This window comes from Nyctereutes procyonoides, unplaced genomic scaffold (genome assembly GCF_905146905.1).
Source record: "Nyctereutes procyonoides isolate TBG_1078 unplaced genomic scaffold, NYPRO_anot_genome, whole genome shotgun sequence".
Taxonomy (NCBI): Eukaryota; Metazoa; Chordata; class Mammalia; order Carnivora; family Canidae; genus Nyctereutes; species Nyctereutes procyonoides.
The window spans coordinates 46,190,942-46,211,021 of NW_026575044.1; the positions used below are offsets into that span (position 1 = coordinate 46,190,942).

At 36.4% G+C, this 20,080-nt stretch overlaps 1 protein-coding gene across 8 annotated transcripts in view; it reads left to right on the forward strand.

The window, feature by feature from the left end:
* ARHGAP28 (Rho GTPase activating protein 28) overlaps window positions 1–20,080 on the forward strand; it is a 206,169-nt gene that overhangs the window by 116,708 nt on the left and 69,381 nt on the right. For 4 of the 8 annotated variants that reach the window (XM_055324180.1, XM_055324181.1, XM_055324179.1 and 1 more), the window contains exons 3-5: window positions 6,408–6,625; window positions 12,453–12,545; window positions 17,848–17,940. In XM_055324180.1, the coding sequence (XP_055180155.1) occupies window positions 6,408–6,625; window positions 12,453–12,545; window positions 17,848–17,940 (404 nt within the window). The remainder of the gene's footprint in view (window positions 1–6,407; window positions 6,626–12,452; window positions 12,546–17,847; window positions 17,941–20,080) is intronic. The other 4 variants (XM_055324185.1, XM_055324184.1, XM_055324186.1 and 1 more) reach the window with 2 other exon arrangements.

The following is a 20,080-nucleotide window of genomic DNA, read 5'->3' on the forward strand; positions in this document are numbered from 1 at the left end:
CTTTGATTTTATAACCATGACACTTTTGAAAATTACAGCCTATTTTGTATAAAGTTCCTCTGTTTGGATTGTCTGATGTTTCCTGGTGATTCAGATTCATGTTCTATATTTTTGGCAGGTCATGATGCTGTGTTCTTTTTATTGCACCCTATCAGATGGCATACAGTTTTGATTTTCTTGTTAATAGTGATGTCCACTTGAATTACTTCAGGTGGTATATACAAGGTTTCTCCATGTAAAGTTACTCCTTTTATCTTTGTGATCAGTACATATTTTCGTGGAGGGTTCTTTGGAACTGTAAATACTCCACTTTATATCAAACTATCAAATTATTCTTTATATCAGAATGGGCTCTTGGTTTATTTAGTGAGTTGTTAGTGGGTTATCTTCTGCTATCATTTATTTTCATATGGAAAGTATTCTGTATTTGATCTGAGAAATAGCTACAGAATAGCTATGGAATATATAGGTATATATGTGCCTAATTATAGATGTACATGTGCGTATATGTGTGCATACTCTCACACACATACATGTATGCACTGTATAGACAGTGTATACTGATATATACAATGTAATGTATACATTTACATCTCTATGTCCATAATTAAAGCCATATTTAATGGCTCATATTCAGTTCATATTTATACCTTCAATTCCAGTCTAATACCACTAGGTTAATTCTATTCTTCCCTTTCCATATTTGTGACTCCCTTCTTAGAAAGCAAACTGGCTTCCACTGTCTTAAACATAAATATTTATTTGATAATCCCTCCATATATTATCAATTTCCTCTCCTTTTCATTCTTGTCCTGCTCATCCTACTTGGACTCCCAACATCGCAGTCTACCCTACTCCTCTGCATGAACACCTACCTTGCTGTGCATTGAGTAATGTCTTTAGGCTTCAAGACTTAATTTCGGGGGAGGAAGAAGTAGCCATATGTCCCTTAAAGAAACCAGTATCTGCACTTTTAACATTCCACTACTTCTTTTTTGTATATCTGGTATCCATCTGATGTTTTGTCGTTTAGCCTAAAGAGATTCCTTTAGCATATATTATAGAGCAGTTTTGCAGGCAATAGATTTCTTAGTTTTTATTCATGTGTTAATGAATATTCTACCTTCGTTCTTGAAGGATATTTTTGTTAGACATATAATTAGTGGTTGACAGGTTTTTATTTTCATTCAGGCTGTTTCAAATATCATCTTACTGTATTCTGACCCCCATTGTTTCTAATAAGGAGTCAGTGCCTTCATATTTTTTGTTCCCCTATATGTAATCTCTTGTCTTAGACTGCTTTCAGATTTTCTGTCTTTGGTTTTTAGCAGATTGTCTTGAAGATGCCTAAGTGCAGTTTCTTTTGTATGTAAGCTACTTGGTATTAGTTAAGCTAACTGGTTTTTCAGCAGCTTTGGAAACTTTTGGACATTATTTCTTCAAATACTTTTTTTCTGCCCCACTGTCTCTCTTCTCTGAAAGTCTCTCTCTCTCTCTCTCTCTCTCTATATATATATATATATATATACAACACACACATTATACTTAACATTCCCATCAAGTCACTTGGTCTCAAATATTTAAAAATACTTTTCTGTCTTTCAGATTGGATAATTCCTATTGATGTAATCTTTAAGTTTACCAGCCCTTTCTATTAAAGTCCTTAATACACTATTAGGCCCTTTCAGCAAGTTTTTAAAAATGTATTTTAATTTTAGTTCTATAATTTACATATTTCTTCTTTTAGTTTCCTTTTTATATTTTTTTCTTTGCTGAAATTCTTTATTCACTCATAAGAATCTTTTCCTAAAGTCTTTGTCCGACATCAGAATCATCTCAGAGTTACTTTCTGTTGATCACCCTTTCTCTTGACAAATTAGTCCTTTTTTTGTTGTTTTTTTAAATACCCTAGTGGAACATCTTTGGTAATGTAATATTGTAATGCTGTTGATATGTTTCAGAGACCGTATCCCATTATCTTCCTCTAAATGGAGTTAATTTCAGTTCTAGTGGTTAACTTGGTTGTACTCATTCTCCCAACACTATCTTTTCTGCACTGTGCAGCCTGGTTCATTTATTTTAGCCTTTTGGCTACTGTTTTTCAATAGGATGCTTGGAGTTTCACATATATCTTTTTGGTTTAATGTTTAGTTAAGGACTTGATGAGAGTTTATGCACAGATTTTAGAGCCCTCTCTCGTGGGGCTCCCTCCTAACAGGAGTATGCCTCTCACTTTCCAGATATCTTAGTTATCCCATACTCTATCCACTGACTCTTCTAATAAGTAAGACTGTGGTTTTCTGTTTGTGTTCTGTCCACTCTATAGTGTAAGGATAGGAAAATGACTTCAGTTGCATCTACAAAAGATGCAGATCTCATACAGTACATTTTCTTGTATCAAAATTCTGCCTACACTTGGTTCTTCTTCATTACCCTTGAATGGTTATTTTAAGTATGTAGTTCAGAGTTCAGAGTTGTACACAGAACTGTTATTTTTATACAGGCTACTCTACCTTTACTGGAAGATTTTATTTCCTTTTTTGATATTTTTCTCTAACAAAGCTACTAAGCTGGTGGATTTTCAGTACAGAATGGTATGTATGATAGGTACAGTCATTTTTGAAAGTTGATGTTTTTCATCCATTTTCTTAGAATAATTATATATTTAAATTGGGATTTAATTAGTTCAATAGACATTGTAAGATGTTGATGTTAGAGTTATAAACAAAGGCAGAAATGTTTCCTGCTGTACTGGAGGTAATAATCTAGGAGGAAAGAAAATAATGAATGAAATGATATAACTAGATGTACCTGGTTATACATTTGGGGGAAAATTATTTGAAGGAAAAGACACACAGCAGGTTTAAGATGGGAAACAGTAGGACCTGACCATGACTGAAGTGTTCAGGAAGAAAAAAGACTTCGTTGAGAAATAAATATATGAACTGAGATCTGAAATATTGAATGGCCTATAATTAGGGGACCAAATAGAAGGATTGGCATGTCCAAGGCCTTGTAACAAAATATAGCATGGGGCTTTTGAAGAACCAAATGTAAGCCAGTACTGCTAGAGAGAAGAGAGTGAAGAGAGCCTGGTACAAGCTGTGGATAGGAAGGTTAGCAGCTTCATGGCCTGTGGGAGATGTTAAGAGTTTTATTCTTAATCTCAAGAGTGAAGAAGAACTGTTTCATTAATTTAGAGAAGGCCTTAGTATTTGCATTTGGAAAGGTCTAAATTAGTTACAATATGGAGAATGGGTTGGAAAGGGAGTCCAGAGTGGGAAGAACAGCTAGGAGGCAACTGCAGCAGTTCAGGTGAGAGATTTTGGTAGTTTGGACCAGGGTCAGAGCAGAAGAGATAAATAAAATGGGAAATTTTTTATAAATAATAAGGAATTAATATCAGAAGTACTTGGTTATGTATTGGTTTTGATGTGTAAAAGAGGGAGTTGCCAATAATGTTACCAAAGTATTTTTTGCTGAATTAGATAGATGGGGGTGGGTTTCATTTACTGAAATGTGAAATACTGAAAGAGGCCTAGAATTGGGAATGAAGAATATGTGTTCAGATTTGAACATGTTGAGTTTGATATATTATTAATAGAGTCAAGTAGATGTTGGGAGGGTAGTTGGATGTATGGAGCTGAAATTCAAAGACGTGTTCTATGTGGAAGTTATATATTTACAAATTGGAGTCATGGACCCAGGATTGTGATTTCTATAATTTAGTATTGTTACAGGAGTAACATTGATCTCTACTCCGACATTTTTCTTTCCTATGAAAAATGTATATTCTACAGATTCTGTAGTCTGAGTACAAGGATTTAGACTATCCTCATCTCTAGCATATGTTAACTCCACAATTTCTCCTTTCTTCTATTCTTTGAATAAAAGCCTAGAGATATCTAAAAATTTTCCAAAGCCATTCACTTAGTAAATGTTTGCATTGGGATTTGAACCAACATTTGAGTGATTAAAAGACACTTTCCTGAAAAAACAACAAAAAACCTTTCTTGTACTACGAAACCACCCTTTTTCTATTACAGTTTTAGTTTAAATATTCATATTTCGTGGATCTATTATTTGATTACTGTTTATAGAGGTGGAGGGGAAAAATCTAATTTTTAAAACTTTTTAAAAAAGATTTATTTATTTATTCATGAAAGACACAGAGTGAGAGACAGAGGCAGAGACGTAGGCAGAGAGAGAAGCAGGCTCCATGCAGGGAGCCCAATGTGGGACTCGATCCCGGATCCTGAGATCCTAGGATCACAACCTGAAACAAAGACAGGCACCCAACCACTGAGCCACCCAGGCGTCCCAATTTTTAAAATTTTAATATTAAACTACATTTGTAAATTTTGTCTTAAAAAGTGAATCTTATCTAAGGCTTAAGTAAAGGCAGATTTCAGTCATAACTCACTAATTTAAAAGGTTTATTATTTTAGATTAGGGTTAGTAAGCTTATGTTTACCTTTGCATTTTCTGTTAAAGGGATAGCTTATAAAGGAAATGAACAATAGAAACAAGATAGCAGAGAAAAGATTGCTTAGCTAAGAAATTGGACCTGTAAAGTATGTTTAGAAGGCTTTGTTCGTATACCAGTGATGCAATAATTTAAGCAGAGTCCCGAGAGTCTTGGAGTTATGACTTGACAGGCTATTTACAAATCAATCTAATCTGCTCTTTAAACAAATCTATTTAGGTAGTGCATAATTCCCAGAAATGTATCTGTGGTGGATTTTCTGTTACCTAATGTTGTTATTCTGAATTTTTATTTTTTATTTTTTATTTTTTTTTAAATTTTTATTTATTTAGTTATGATAGTCACAGAGAGAGAGAGAGAGAGAGAGAGGCAGAGACACAGGCAGAGGGAGAAGCAGGCCCCATGCACCGGGAGCCCAATGTGGGATTCGATCCCAGGTCTCCAGGATCGCGCCCTGGGCCAAAGGCAGGCGCCAAACCGCTGCGCCACCCAGGGATCCCTATTCTGAATTTTTAAAATTATTTCTGCACAACTAATTTATAATAGCAATTAACCCTCATTAGATGAATTTCAAATTTTTTTAATTGCCTTCTGGGAAAAAAAAGTAAAGATTACCTAATGTTCAGACTATGTAGAAAAGCAAGAGAGTATGAATATCTATTGAATTCATCCTCTGTTCCAGACTGTTTGCCATTTCTCATGAATAAATTGATAAAACAATTCTCATAGCAACCTAATACATCTCATTATATACCTCAATTTTGCCAATAGGACTAAAGCCTAGAGATATCTAAAAATTTTCCAAAGCCATTCATTCACCCAGTAAATGTTTGCATTGGGATTTGAACCAACATTTGAGTGATTAAAAAACCCTTTCGTTACTACGAAACCACCCTTTTTCTATTACAGTTTTAGTTTAAATATTCATATTTCATCATTGTTTGAGAATCGAAGTCCAGATATGGCTTATATCTAACTCTCTGGCAAAGAAAATCACCTTACTAAATTTACCAATTAACCTTACTCTCCTAGAAAATACTTTAAAATTTGACTTCTTTAAAAAATATCATACAGGGTGTTTGGGTGGCTCATTTGGTTGTGTCTGACTCTTGATTTTGGCTTAGGTCACTATCTCAGGGTCATAGGATTGAACCCTGTGTCAAGCTCCGTGTGCACTTGGCAAGGAGTGTGCTTTTCTTTCTCTCTCTCTCTCGCCCCTCCCCCTACTCATACGCACCCTCTCTTTCTCAAATACAAAAATAAATCTTTAAAAAAATATACTGGTTTTTCATTTATTTCTGTAGGATTACTCTGATTACTCCGGAAAAAAAGATGGTCTTTTTTTTTTCTAATTGAGGTATAACTCACATATGACATATTATTAGTTTCATGTGTACAACATAATGATTTGGTATTTGTATACATTACAAAATCGTCACCACAATAAGTCTAATTTACATCTATCACCATAGTTACAGATTTTTTTCTTGTGATGACAGTGTTTAAGATCTACTTTCCTAGCAACTTTCTAATATACAGTACAGTATTACCGTCACAATGCGTACATTACATCTCCATGACTTACTTATTTTATAACTGGAAGCTTGTACTTTTTGCTCCCTTCACCTATTTCACTTACATCCTACCTCCCACCTCTGGCAACCACCAATCTATTTTCTGAATCTATAAGCCTGTGTGTGTGTGTGGTTTTTTTTTTTTAAGATTTCACATAGAAGTGAGATCATATGGTATTCATCTTTGTATGGTTTATTTCACTTAGGATATCTTCAGGGTCCAAGATGACCTTAGTATAGTGTTTACTGACACTTCCTACTCACTGATATGCACAGGCCTTAGATATACACATCATCTAACCAAATGCAGAATGTTCTAACCTTTTCTTGGTAATGTTATTTTTCAGAAGGAGAACTTGAAGCCGAGTGGTTGCAAGATGTGGGCTTATCAACCTTGATTTCGGGTGATGAAGAAGAGGATGGCAAAGCCTTGCTCTCTACGCTAACTCGAACCCAAGCAGCTGCCGTGAAAAAGAGATATAATACTTACACTCAAACCATGAGAAAAAAGAACAAACAATCTGTTCGGGATGTCAGAGATATCTTTGGAGTCAGCGAATCTCCTGTAAGTAATGAACATGGCTTAAAATTTTTGGCTTGAGGAGAACATGAAAAAAATATTAGAAAAAGCTGGTCATCTTGTCTCTTTTAGAGAAAACTAAAGCATACAGCAGAGTGCAAAATTTTGCAGATTTGAAACTTAGGCAATCATTCCTTGTCCCCCTATAGCAGTCTCTCTCACCACTAAATTTATTCCCTTCTTTGTTGAGTTGGAGAATAACTTACTTGGTAATGGAGCAAATCTTTATGGATAGATTGCACAGAGCATTTACTTAATCTAGCACTGGGTGGAAATTCTCTGAACAGAGAAATAGGTCCAGAGTATTCTAAGCAAGTTCAGCTGGTTAGTTTTAAAGAGGTTAGAGTGGGAGAGTGATTAGGGTAGCCTTTATTTTCAAACAAATTTAAAGTGAAAGATACCAGCATTAATTAAGTGGGCAAGAGAATGATTCAGAAAACCATAAGGGAAGCATCACATGTTTTCTGAGAAATGCCTGGTTGAAATTCCAGCTTACCCTTACCAATTCCATGGCCACAACTTTACTTCTGAGGCTGTTGGTCATGTTTACCTATTGCTTTGTCTGTTTTACTGTTAGCTCTGCCTTCCCACTCATTTATTTCTTCACTCATTGCATCGTTGAAATCAATGACTGCATCACTGATGCAACCAGTAATACTGTATACATTCTCCGTGCAAGATCCTATATTAGGTTCTATGCAGACAGAATTCTTGGAACTTTGGGGATAATTAGTATGTAGGAAAAAAAAAGAAACTTGATATTGTGCTGTAGTTACAGATAGTTGCCTGGGGCAAGTTAGTTAATCATTCGGATTTATGTTTCTTACCTTTTAAATGTAACGCCAATAATGACATAAATTAAAACGTCAAGGACATTGGGTAGCAGGCTTGGTTGAAGGCACCTCCAATTTGAGTTACTTTAGGTTGTTATCTGTAAGTCATATCTTCTCTTAGATATATTAATCACACTGAGTTGTTGCCAGGTTAGCTCATATTTCCAAGTTAACTGCTGCATTTGTGCTAATAATGCCCTAGAATAGCACTGTCCTTTAGATCTTTCTAGTGATGGAAATGATTTCTGTGCTGTGCAATAGGGACAGCCAGTGTGTGTCCTATATGTAGCTAGTGAGAATAAGGAACTGAAATTTTAATTTATTTTATCTTAATTGATTTAAACCTAAATTGCCACATATGGATTATAGCTAATGTATTGAATAGTACAGTTTGAGAACCTTATATTGTACAAAATTATGTACTGTGGCAGTGCATTTAGTTCTGTGGTCTTCCAACTTTCATCCTAGTTGAAACCTGTATCTTTGTGGAAGGCGAGATTTTCTATAGTTGTAGTTGAGTAAAAGTGACACCCACAACTAGAGCAAGGGCTTTAGGCCTTGTGAGTCCTGGCCAACCTTTTCTTTGGTAAAGTTTACCCTGCTGATTTAAATTCCCTGAGTCATTTCACATTTATCTCCCAGATCATTTCAGGAGAGTCCTAAGAACTTGGTCTACATGCTTCCTTTCCCATTTCTATTTCCAGCTACTTCAACCTAAGATTTTTTGCTCTTCCCTAGCAAACTCCAAAATAGGAGAGTATCTATAGTTTCTCTGAATTTTGCAGGTACTCAAGAAGATGCAGACAGGTATCTTTAGGTTTCCCAAAACTTTGGACTTCTAGTCACGTACCAGAAAAAAAAAAAGAGAGAAAAAGAAACAGTGTTCCTCCCTCTTTTACTTAGACCCTGAAGGGAAATGTAAAGTGGGCACTTATTGATTGGGGCTTTAAGCATAAAAATGAATGAAGAGTGTTTTATTTTTCCGTAACATGCAGGTACAGGAAACTGGTATTTAATTCCAGCAAAGGCAGAAAGAGGACCACGTTTGTTGTGGGCATGGGGAATGGCCCTGAGTGTTCTTTCTCCTGCCCATCGTCGTCTTCTCTCTTCCAGTTTTGCTGCTGAAGCTCCATTCCAGAATGAATAGAGAATGAATGTGTAGCGGGGAGAGTGGTTGTGGGTGAAAGGAAGTCCATATATTCCAGAGAGTAGAAGTCTTGTGCTATCCTGAGAAGTTTAGGATTTGAAAGTCAGTGAAAGCCTGGTATTGTATATGCAGATTCAGCATTCAGATTATTCTTCATCAAAAATGTAAAAAACCACATAAAGTTAGCTTTAAAAAAAATGGTATATATACAGTTATATCAGGCTTGATAAACATCTTCATGGATTTTCTTCCTCAAAAATTCAACATCTGCTTCTACAAGTAAGTAGACTTGGAAGTTTCTTAGAAATGTACCTGAACTTTTTAAGTTTCCTATCTGAATTTGACAGCATAAATATCAATTTCTCCCTCCCTCCTTCTCTTTCCCAAAGTACCTGCCTGTCCTGGTCTGTCTCTTTGTGTGCTTCTCTTCCTTCTTCCTTCTCTGTCTCTATGTGTGTGTGTGTTTCTCTGTTTCTCCCACTCCCCATTCTCTATTACTCTTTCTTTCTTTCTTTGTCATAATTTATGTGCATTAATAAAACAGTCACCTGAAGTTTCCATTTCACTTTCTTAATGATTTAACATCATGGGTTTCATAAGGTGAGTTTGCATTAATCTTAGACGTAGGAATCTGACTCAGTGAACTTACCTCGTGAAGATTTGAATTTAGTAATTTAAAAGACAAATATGTAGATTATGGTAGTCTTTTCTTAATTTTTTGCACATTGAATCCCATGCTGAGAATAATTTTCCTCTAGAATTTTGGAGATACTTATCTATTGTCTTCTTTCGTGCACTGTTGGCTGTGGGAAAGCACTGTATCTCTACAGATCATTCCTTTGTATACAGATGTGGAAGCCTTTTGAACCTTATGTTTATTATTGGAACCCTGCAATTTTACCAGTTCTACCTTTTTAAAACATCCATCCTGGTCATTGCTAAGTGAGCTCTTTCAACATGAGAGCTCATTCATTCTTTAGGTTCTACATATTGTCTTCTAACATTTAAAACCAGCATTTATTCCCTTCTTTTTCTCACTTATCTCCTGGAACTCCTGTTAGATGACTGTTACATTGTTTAGATTGAACCTCAGTATCTCTTAAATGCTTTCTTGTTCTCTAAGCTTTATTTGTGTGTATGTTTGTTCTGCATTCTTGGCTATCCCTTCAACAACTTTTTTTTTTTAATATAACAGTAATTTGGCCATAGTGGTATCAATACTTCAGGCTTTCATTAATTTTTTAAAAAAATCAATAGCCATATTGTTAATTTCCTGAAGCCTTTCCTTTCCCCTGACTTCCTCTGTATTTTAATGATCTACTCTTGTTTCTTGGCTGCAGGAGCCTCTTTGTATTCTCCAAGTACTAAATTAAGCCTTAAATTCCAAAGTGGTCTTTTCCTTGAATTACTGTTTTTTTTCAGGGTCATCTGTTTATTTTTGGCATCATTACATTACTATTATTTGGTTGTTTTTCTTTTTTAAAGATTTTATTTATTTACTCATGAGAGACACAGAGAGAGAGGCAGAGACACAGGCTGAGGGAGAAGCAGGCTCCCTGCAAGGAGCCCCATGTGGGACTGGATCCCAGATCCTGGGATTACGCCCTGGGCCAAAGGCAGATGCTCAACTGCTGAGCCACCCAGGCATCCCTATTTGGTTGATTTTGATCATTGGGAGTTGATTACTATTAATGGAGGACTAGGTTGATTGATGGACTGATTGTTGAGTATAGGTAAAGACTGTATGTTTCCTATGCAGACTTATGTAGACTTATTTTCTTCCTGAAACTCTCCTACTGGATGTACTCTGGGCCTATGTGAGTGGACAGTCAGCTGTTACACTTCACTTTAAGGCAAACGAATACGGTATCAGTGCCAAAGTAATGATAATCCTAAAGAACTATAATTTATTTGCTTTTCATGCAAACCTGGCTTCCTTTTTATACTTCTGTCTTACTTCTATCTATATTCTTTTAGAAAGTTCCAGTGAAGGGCAATTTAATTTTCTGTCCAGGACCACTACACTAGGACAACTCCCCTCCCACCTCTAAGGCAGGCACTCATTTTGTCACTACTTGTTGGGTTTTATCCTGTAATCACATTTAGCTGCTGCCTGCTGTTTAGTATTAGAAGGAGGGAAGGTTTCCTGGCCTCTTTATTCAGAAAAACATTCTTCAGTTACTCTGGCCACTATCTTCAGAATTGGGGAGGCCTTGCTGTTCTTTTTACTCTCATACTGGATATGTGTTTTTTCTAGATCAGCATTTATCTTCTACACATTTTTCTTTGTAGCCTTTTTCAGGCTGAGGTTCCCTTATCAAACCATTCTTGCTTGCTTTTTATCTTCCAGGAACATCCAACAATTTCTGTTCTGCTAATGGAAATCTTTAGTGGTTTCTAGATCTACTCTTTGAAGAAGATATCTCTTTTGACACTTTCAGTGATTTGGTGGGGGAGGAGAAAGTGGTATGTGAATTTCGCTATCTTGATCCAATTTTCCTATGCTGATTCTTCAGTAGTATTTATTTGTTCCTTCCAAAAAATGTGTTTTTCCTTATTATTATAAAAATAGTACATAATCTTTACTGGAAAATATGGGCAAGCAAGGTAAAAAAAATGACTGCTTCTATAGGACTAAATAAAATTTTATGATTTAATTAAATATCCAGTAAATATAATTTTCAGAGGAATTCTAGCCATAAAGGAATAGAATATTTAACCCTTGTGTTAGCAGAGCTATTATACACTAAATCAGCCTCTGGATACATAATACAAAGACTACAGTACTACTATTCATCATCAGCAGAATTTCAGTGCCCAAATACATTTGTTTCTGAAGATCTGAATCAAATGTTTCTCAGTAACACATTCAATTAAGCAACACAGTCAATCTAATTTATTTCCAGTTTTGTAATTGATAAACAACTAGTCAAAGGTGGGACTGACATATTGCATAAATATAGTCATGCACCCTGCATTTATTTATTTAATTTATTTGTTTGAGAGAGAATGCATTCATAAATCATAAAAATTTTCAGAGAGTCCAGTATGGGGCTCGATCTCATGACCCTGAGATCATGACCTGAGCCAAAATCAATAGATGGATTGATTGAGACACTGATTGAGACACTCAGGAGCCCCATCATGCACCCTGTTTTTAAAAACAATTATATTGCCTATATACACATTTTACTTCATGTAACAGAAAACCCAAGAAATCATGAGTTATACAAATATGGATTTATTTTTCTCTCCTTAGGAAGAAGTAAAGGTAGGTGTTCCTTTGCTTTAGCATGAATCCGTCTTCCTTCTAGCTTTCTATTTTGTCATTCCTATATATCCTTCATCCTTTATAAGTTTGTTGGGCCACTCTTAGCACTATATTCATGTTCCTGGCCATTCCTGGGACTTGTACCAACTTACTTTGTCTTTCTGACCTTAGTTTCCTGGAAATACTACTCTGTAGAATTCTAGTTACCTTTAATTGCCCAGAAATGTAATGTGATCATCTAAGCTGCAAGAGAACCTAAGAATTCAACATTTTTTTTAGTTGGACACAAAAATCCCCGGAAAAAAAAAATCAGGATCCTTTCAAGGAAGCCTGGTGATTGGGTTTGGAGTAAACAGTTAATAGTATTGTCCACAGAGACCAGTGCTATCATTATGCCTAAATGTAGTGGACTCTCAGTGTTGGTGCACAGCAGTCAGCTCTGTGGATCTCTCCACAAATCTGTGTGAATGTACACATATTTTGCAGAACACATAATTAAACGCACAATTACCCTGGGGATAATATGCCTGAATAAAAATGCACTTTCATTTTTCTTAATAGCCAGATGATTTTTGTTGTATACCAGTTCCTCTTTTGGATGTGACCCTGGATGAAGAAGGGATATCAGCCATTCCTTGCAGAAATGGGCAACTGGTAAGATAAAGCAAGGGGACTTAAGAGTAAGGAGGCTAGAAAAAGGAATTATTTTGAGGCAGCCAGGAAAACTTGAGTGAAATGCCTACTTGCCTTATAACAAAGAAGACAGAGACTCTTAAACTCAGGAATAAATAATTAATTAGTTAATCCACAAACAACTACGTGGCCTGTCTGCACCTGAGTAACAAAACCACAGCTACAGTTCCAGCCCAAGCCAGAAGTCAACATGTCAGGGAGGTCATCAGCTAAACTTTTGTTCTTTTTGTTGAGCACCTAATGGGATGTCTTATGCTGCTCTGCATGTATCTTTCAATATTGATTTAATTCTCGATATAAGAAATACTTTGGCATTTCAGTTATTTTCTCATTGTAAATATTTTATGGGAGACAGCACTGTAGCATCTTAAATGTGTAACAGTAAATGGGGAAAAGTACACTATCTAGTACAGGAAGTAAACACATTTCATCAGAACCTACTTGTCTATTGTAGTACAGAGATTCAAAGAGTGCTAACCTGAGTTCATAACTGCCAAGGACATGATCTCAGTAGAAGGCTTTTCTTTGTGAGATGAATCCCATGCCATTACCTGTACCACTTGGCATAAGGCCTGGTTCCTCTTACTGAAGTGATGCACCCAGAGTAGGAGACATAGAAGGACTTGGGCTTACTGACATCTGCCTCCACTTGGACTCATGACAGCAGAAAATTTACTATGAGAGGTTTTCCTCTGCTATGACTTTTATGTTACCTTCTCTTGAACTCTAGTTTTTTTTTTCTTCCTTGGTCTAATGAATAATGATCTTTAGTTTCTATATTGTTTATTTTCATCTTACCCATATTTTACGTGGGACATTCTGTCTCTTAAAAAAATGTCCCAACACAGGCTAGCTCTTAGTTCCTTCCAGATTTTGCTTAAAGGTTTGGATGTGGCCAGTTTCTGTTGTGTTCTCTGTTTCTTGAGGCTAGGTCAAGTTCTGGAGGTTGAATGTGGTCATCCGGACTGTGAGCAATCCTATTTTATAAATTTTGTCACTAGTTTTTTTTTTTTCTGATTTCATTATTTTTTCACAAGAGTATTAATTCCATTTAGTTAGAAGTCTTTACTCTTTCTGTTGAATTGGCAGCAAGTGTCCTCAGGTTTTAGATTGCTCCTGCATTGTAGGGAGTGTTACATACCTTACTTCCAACCAAGACTCTTGATTCAAGTTGTGATTCCTCTCTGTCTGTTCTTTATTCCTTCAGACCAGCCAGAGGAGGGGCATGCAGAGTATATACGAGTGTTCTCAAATAGTGGATTTCTATCAGCCTTTTCCTAGCTGACTCTGTCCACTATTTTGATTGCTCCTCTTCACCCTGTGGGTTAGGGAATGATTCCCATGCTAGCGTTATAGGGGTGGCTTGACACTCAAGAATGGACAGACAACATCAATAGCAATTTATTATCACATGTTCTCACAGCCTGGGGAGGAGGACACTGCACAAAGCCTCATATTGGGTGCACTTGGGAACAGAGTGAATAACCAGGGGCTGTAGGAAGCAGGCTTTGTAGTATCAAGAGAGTGAAGTACCCTTTGGTTCCCACGGGAAGATATGATTGGCTTGTTTGAATAATTCTACCAGCTGACAGGGAACCAAAGCCCATTACTCAGGAATAAGCAGGAATTGTTTCTGGTCCCCTGGATAAGGAGGATTGTCTGTCTAGGGGAGCTTATATGAGGGAGTAGAGTAGGAGGGGAGCTTGTAGTTAGACCACTTATTCTTCCACCTTTACCAGTTGTCAAGGCAGCATGGAAGAGTGAACCTTACTTGAAGTCTTATATACCACCCCCAACACATCACCCTGGCCATGGACTCTCATGATTAGTCTAGGCTTATTTTGTTTCTTTTCCCTTTTATCACTATTTTGTGTATTTCAGTTCCCTGAAGGTATTATCACCTTTTAAAGGTGAATAAAGGGGCATATTTGGTGCCAAACACATTTGAAGAAATCTTGCAGTGAGACGGCAGAGAATGTTAAAATTTCGTTCCAGCCCTACCTCTGAATTACTGGCCAGTTTCTAGAATGAGAAAGCGAGTACTGTTCTTCCTCCCAGGATTACGGTGAGGGCTAACATAGTAGAGTGACTACAGAGAATAGTACAAACATTAATTGGCATAATCATATATTTTACAAAACGTTACATCTTCTTAGCAGATTGTGCCTTTTATCCTTTGAGCAAATCTGGAAAGAAATATCTGTGGATGTTAAATTTTTCATATCCAAAAAAAGCTTAAATCCTAAATTGGTATCAAAGTGCTGGACCCTATATATTAATTTTTTTCAGAAATTTGTAAATATTAATCTCTTTGATTTTTCATATAATGTTAATGTTGAGAAGTTTGATGTCTTTCTAAATCTTATTCCTTTATTTGTATCCTTCTCTCATTTTTATATTTCTGGAAGCCTTTTACATATATCATTAGTGTTGGAGCCCTGAACTGTCATCAGGATATGACATCCTTTCTTTAAAATTCTTTTTTATTTTTATTAGTTTTTAAAGGTTTATGTATTTATATATTTGGGAGAGAGAGAGAGAGCTCAAGTGCATGTGTTTGTGGGTGGAGGGGTTGTAGGGAGGGTCAAAGGGAGAGAGAAACCCAAGCAGACTACTGAGCGCGGAGATCCACACAAGGCATGATCTCATGATCTTGAGATCACAACCTGAGTAGAAATTGAGAGTCAGATGCTCAGCTGACCACACCACCCAGGTGCCCCTGACATCTTTTTAAAAAATTATGATGAACACATAGTTTTTCATTTCTGAAGAAGGTTCCTTTTATTTCAGTTCCAGGCATTCTCTTTCCATTATTTCTTTAATTATTTTATTATTTCCATTTTCTCTATTCTTCCTTTCATTGCCTTCATGTTAAACTCACATAGTTCTCAAATTGTCTATTATATTTCCTTGTCTTTTTTCCTATCTGCTCTGTATGCTAGTAGATTTTATCTACATCATTTAGTAGATTCCTAATTCTCATTTTTGCCATGAGTGGTTATAATTTAGCCTCTACTGATTTTTTAATTCAGTAGTCATACCATTAATTCATAAGAACTCCTTCTTTTTCACTGACTTCCCCTTTTTTGTGGTAGTCCTGATTTATGTTATAATATCTTCTCAAATCTCTCTGAAATTATTTTAAGCCTTTTCCCTTACCTTATTTTTTTCCCCGAAATGTTTATCACTGTACTTTTTTAGAATGGTGATTTTTGGCCATGAGTGGCTTTTTCATTACATTAATTTTCTCCAATGGATGGTGTTTGGTGATTGATTTATATTTATTAATGGGATAAATTTACTCATCAATGACTTAGGATTTGTTGTTGCTATATGATTTCTCTGCCATGATATAGATATTTTCCCAAAGGATTCTTTATTGAATAAGAGGGCTGATTTTGGGCACTGTGTAAGTCAGTAAGGTATGTGAACAGTGTGTGAATGGAAGTTCGTTTAATTGTACATATGGGTGAGTATGCACGCTCATGTGCACATGTACACACACACACACGAGCACATAACAAAGGGAAAGAGTTGAATGACTTCATTTCTTGCTATCCAAGACAAAACTGATGTTTTCCTTTTTTTCTTCCTTCTTTGACTTTCATGGAGGTCCAGAATAATCTGATATTGAGATGTGTTTTGATCTCAACCCTGGACGACTTCCCAAGGCAGGTGGTTCACTTCACCACAGTGCTACTTCCTGCTCTTCAGTGTAAAGAGAGCCTTTGGGAGGTCTTTATAGTCCCTCCACTGAGGAAACACTCAGTGATAAATTATTGTGGCCATTGAGCTAAAGCCCATTCCTGCTCTTTGAAATTTTCACACTGAGCTTACTTGGTTGTTTGTATGTTTGCTTTTTGTAGATTTATCCTTTCCTTGCCAGCAGTGTTGTTTTATGCTGTTCTTAGGCTAAGTTCTGTATAATTTCAAAATAAATTGTTTACATTTTACTTCCCAGGAACTTCCAAGAATTTCTTACTTGTTATTAGGACACCTTAGTGGTTTCCAGTGCCATTTGCAGCTGTTCTTATAACAATACACACCTTTCTCTAATTCTGAGTGATTGTTGAGTGGTGTGCTCTCAGTCCTCTGTCCTGACATGGTTTCTTGTACTGCCTCTTTAGCATTGTTTCCACTTCAATACGGATGTCTGTTTTTCTTAATATAATGCATACACTTTGAGGGAAAGTTAGAAAATATGGAAAAGCAGGTGAAAAATAACAGTTTCTGAAATCCCATGTAGAATTTAGTGGTTTCATTAATATCCAATGTGTTTAATTTGGCAAAATATTGTTTCAGTCATGGAATAGAATAATTGCATTTTATTTAGGGGAATGCCATTGTATCACAAATGCTGCTAAAACCCTTAAACTATGTGCACAAGACCTATAATGCCATCTATCACAATCAGAATAGTCTCCAAAATACCCTTGCTGCATAATGAAAATTAGAGCTTTTACAATATTCAGTGAATGGGAGTGAAATACTTGGTTCAATCATAATGTATTTGTGAGATTGTCAATCCAATGTATTTCCAGTTTCTTAATTGAAAAAAACTGACTACTCTTGCTGATTTATAAATCATACAAAAAGTCATAAAGTCTGATTTTAAAGTGGCATAGTTTAATCAGTAAGCTTCATGACTTAGACAATTAGAGATTTATTGTCCTTACAAAATAAGAAGTCTGAGGCTGGTGTGGCTGATATCTTTTAGCATGGATCTACCAACTTTTTCATCTTTCCATTGTGTACCACTTAGCATATGGACTAATATTTAATGCTTATAGAGTATCTGGGCATCTCAGGCACCATGTCCATGTGATGAAGAAGCATCAGTGGATAGATCCACTTTAACAAGAAAACATTAGCCTTCCTAGATGCTCTACCAAGTAGGATTCTACTTGTATCTCAGTGGTCATAGATATATGATCACACTTTTGTCTTTTTAGTTTAGCATAGTATCTTGGAGCAGATCATGATACTCGTAACTTAAAGAAGAAAAGGAAGGTGGATTTTGGCAGGCAATTAACAGTGTCTGCTTTTGAGACCCAACTTCTTCTGTAAAACACGGCGTATATAAGGATTAGGATAATTGTGGATGAATTGGTGAATGCCATTACCGTTGCCCAGGTAGTCATTAACTCCCATTTATCACCACATGGCTATACATTTGTAGAGTCATGTGTAATGTATAATTGAATAAACAATCATGTTGGGACAGATATGCCTGGATACAAATGACTTTCATTTCTCTCATTAGCCAAGTGACCCCTGTGACAGCCATACTGCTCAGTTGGATGGCACCCAGGAGGAAAAAGAGCTGCCAGGAGTTATCAAAACAAATGGTTCCTTGGTAAGTTACAGCAGGAAAACTGGGGGTAAGGATGAATGCAGAAGTCATTTTTTTCAAGACAATCAAGCAAAACTTCAAAATGGCTCACCATTATTAAGATGGCTGGACAGCTACAGCTAGCTCTCAACGTACCTGTCTACCTTTAATCAATTTGCAGGAAAATACTCAGTAGTAAATAAAGCCAAGCTTAATAGTTAAACCCACAAATAACTGCATTCTCTATAAAAACAGATAAATACCCAGAAAACCAATGATTATGTGCCTTTTCTGGGGCAGATCTAGTTTCTTTACCTTTTTTCTTTTATTAAAAAAAAATTCTCCTAAGAGTATTCATTCCATTAATCTGTTGGAGGAGAGGCAGGTGTCCTCAGGTTTCTATTGCTTATCCAGTGCAAGGGGAACATCAGGCCTTCTGACCATACCTGTAACCCCAGGTGTCCAGTGCCTCCCTTCCTTTCCCATCTCCCTACTTGCCGCATCTGGACTTCTCCTCCCACATGACTTGGAGGAGGGCAGAGTGGGCAAGCCTGAGGAGGAGGATGGAGCTTATATCCATTTCCAACCAGGAGAGGTGATTTCATTTATGGTTCAGCCCAGAGCCTTTTCTCACAAGTTTCTATGTGCTTTCCTATTGTAAGCTATCCTTTCTCTGGTTTGATGGAAGTTACATAGTTTCTTTTATTTTTTCTTTTTCCGTCCTTATATTCCTTCTGCTAACTTCCTCCCAGATAGCAAAAGACAGGATAGTGGATCTAATAGGTTCTCTCCTCCTTCTTTACATGGTGTTGGGAGAGTCTTTGTTAGGATATGCATATATTGAAAGTGTGGTTACTCACACTTTTGGTTGTCTTCTCTCATAATTTGGATATGATAGTTGTCTTTTTCAAAATTTTCTTCATTTATTTTCTTCATTAGTGTTTTTGTTTTTGTTTTTAATTTACGATAGTCACACACACACAGAGAGAGAGAGGCAGAGACACAGGCAGAGGGAGAAGCAGGCTCCATGCACCGGGAGCCCGACGTGGGATTTGATCCCGGGTCTCCAGGATCGCGCCCTGAGCCAAAGGCAGGCGCTAAACTGCTGCGCCACCCAGGGATCCCCATTAGTGGTTTTTTGATGAGAAGGGGGGTTGGATTATAGAAAATAATTTATATTATTCCTAGAGTATCTCTGTCCAGTCACCACTCAATGTAAATGTTGCTGGGAATCCTTTTTCCTATTATTGTTATGTTTTGTTCACTGTATTAGATTTTAGGAAAGAGTGATTTGATCATCTGATGTAACTTTCCCATTTAATCCCAGAATATAACCCCAATTGTTTATAGAAATAATATAAAATTTCCTTTGCTATTAAAAATTATCCCCAATCTGCTCCCTGCTGGTATTTAACCTTTAGTTCCCTTAACCACGCAAATCTTTACTTCCTAAAATAAATCATCTTTTCTCTTTCAAGAATATACATTGAGCTTTCCAGTAGTAGAAATTTGTTCAGTCTTTTCTTATCTTTTAAAATGGGAAAGAGATTTGAATAAACACCTCACCAAAACTATGTGGATGGCAAATAAGCTCATGAAAGGTGTTCAGTATCATTAGTGAGTGTGGAAATGCAAATAAAGCCACGGTGATTTATTTCCACATAACCTGTGGAATGAATAAAATGAAAAAAGCTGACCATATCAACTGGTGCTAAGGCTGCAGAGCAACTGATGCTCTCCTGCACTGCTAGGGGGAATATAAAATGGTCCATCCACTTTGGAAAATAATTTGGCAACTTCTTAAAATGTTGTGCATACACCTACCACAGACCCAACTATTCTCCTCATATGTAATGTATATTTATACAAAGGCTTATTCACAAATGTTTTCTAGCATAATAGCCCAAAACTGGGAACAGTTTTTATCTACAGGTAAATGGATGAACAAATCTGGTATATCCATAAAACGGAACATTACTCAGCAATACAAAGCAATGAACTATTGATAAGTACAATGTAGATGAATCTCAAAGTAGTTATGCCATGTAAAAGAATCCAGACCAAAGGGATTCAATTTATGTAAAATTAAGGAAAATGTAACTAACCTATAGTGAGGGAAAGAAGATTGTGATTACCTGGGGACCTGAGAGTGGATGAGGACAGG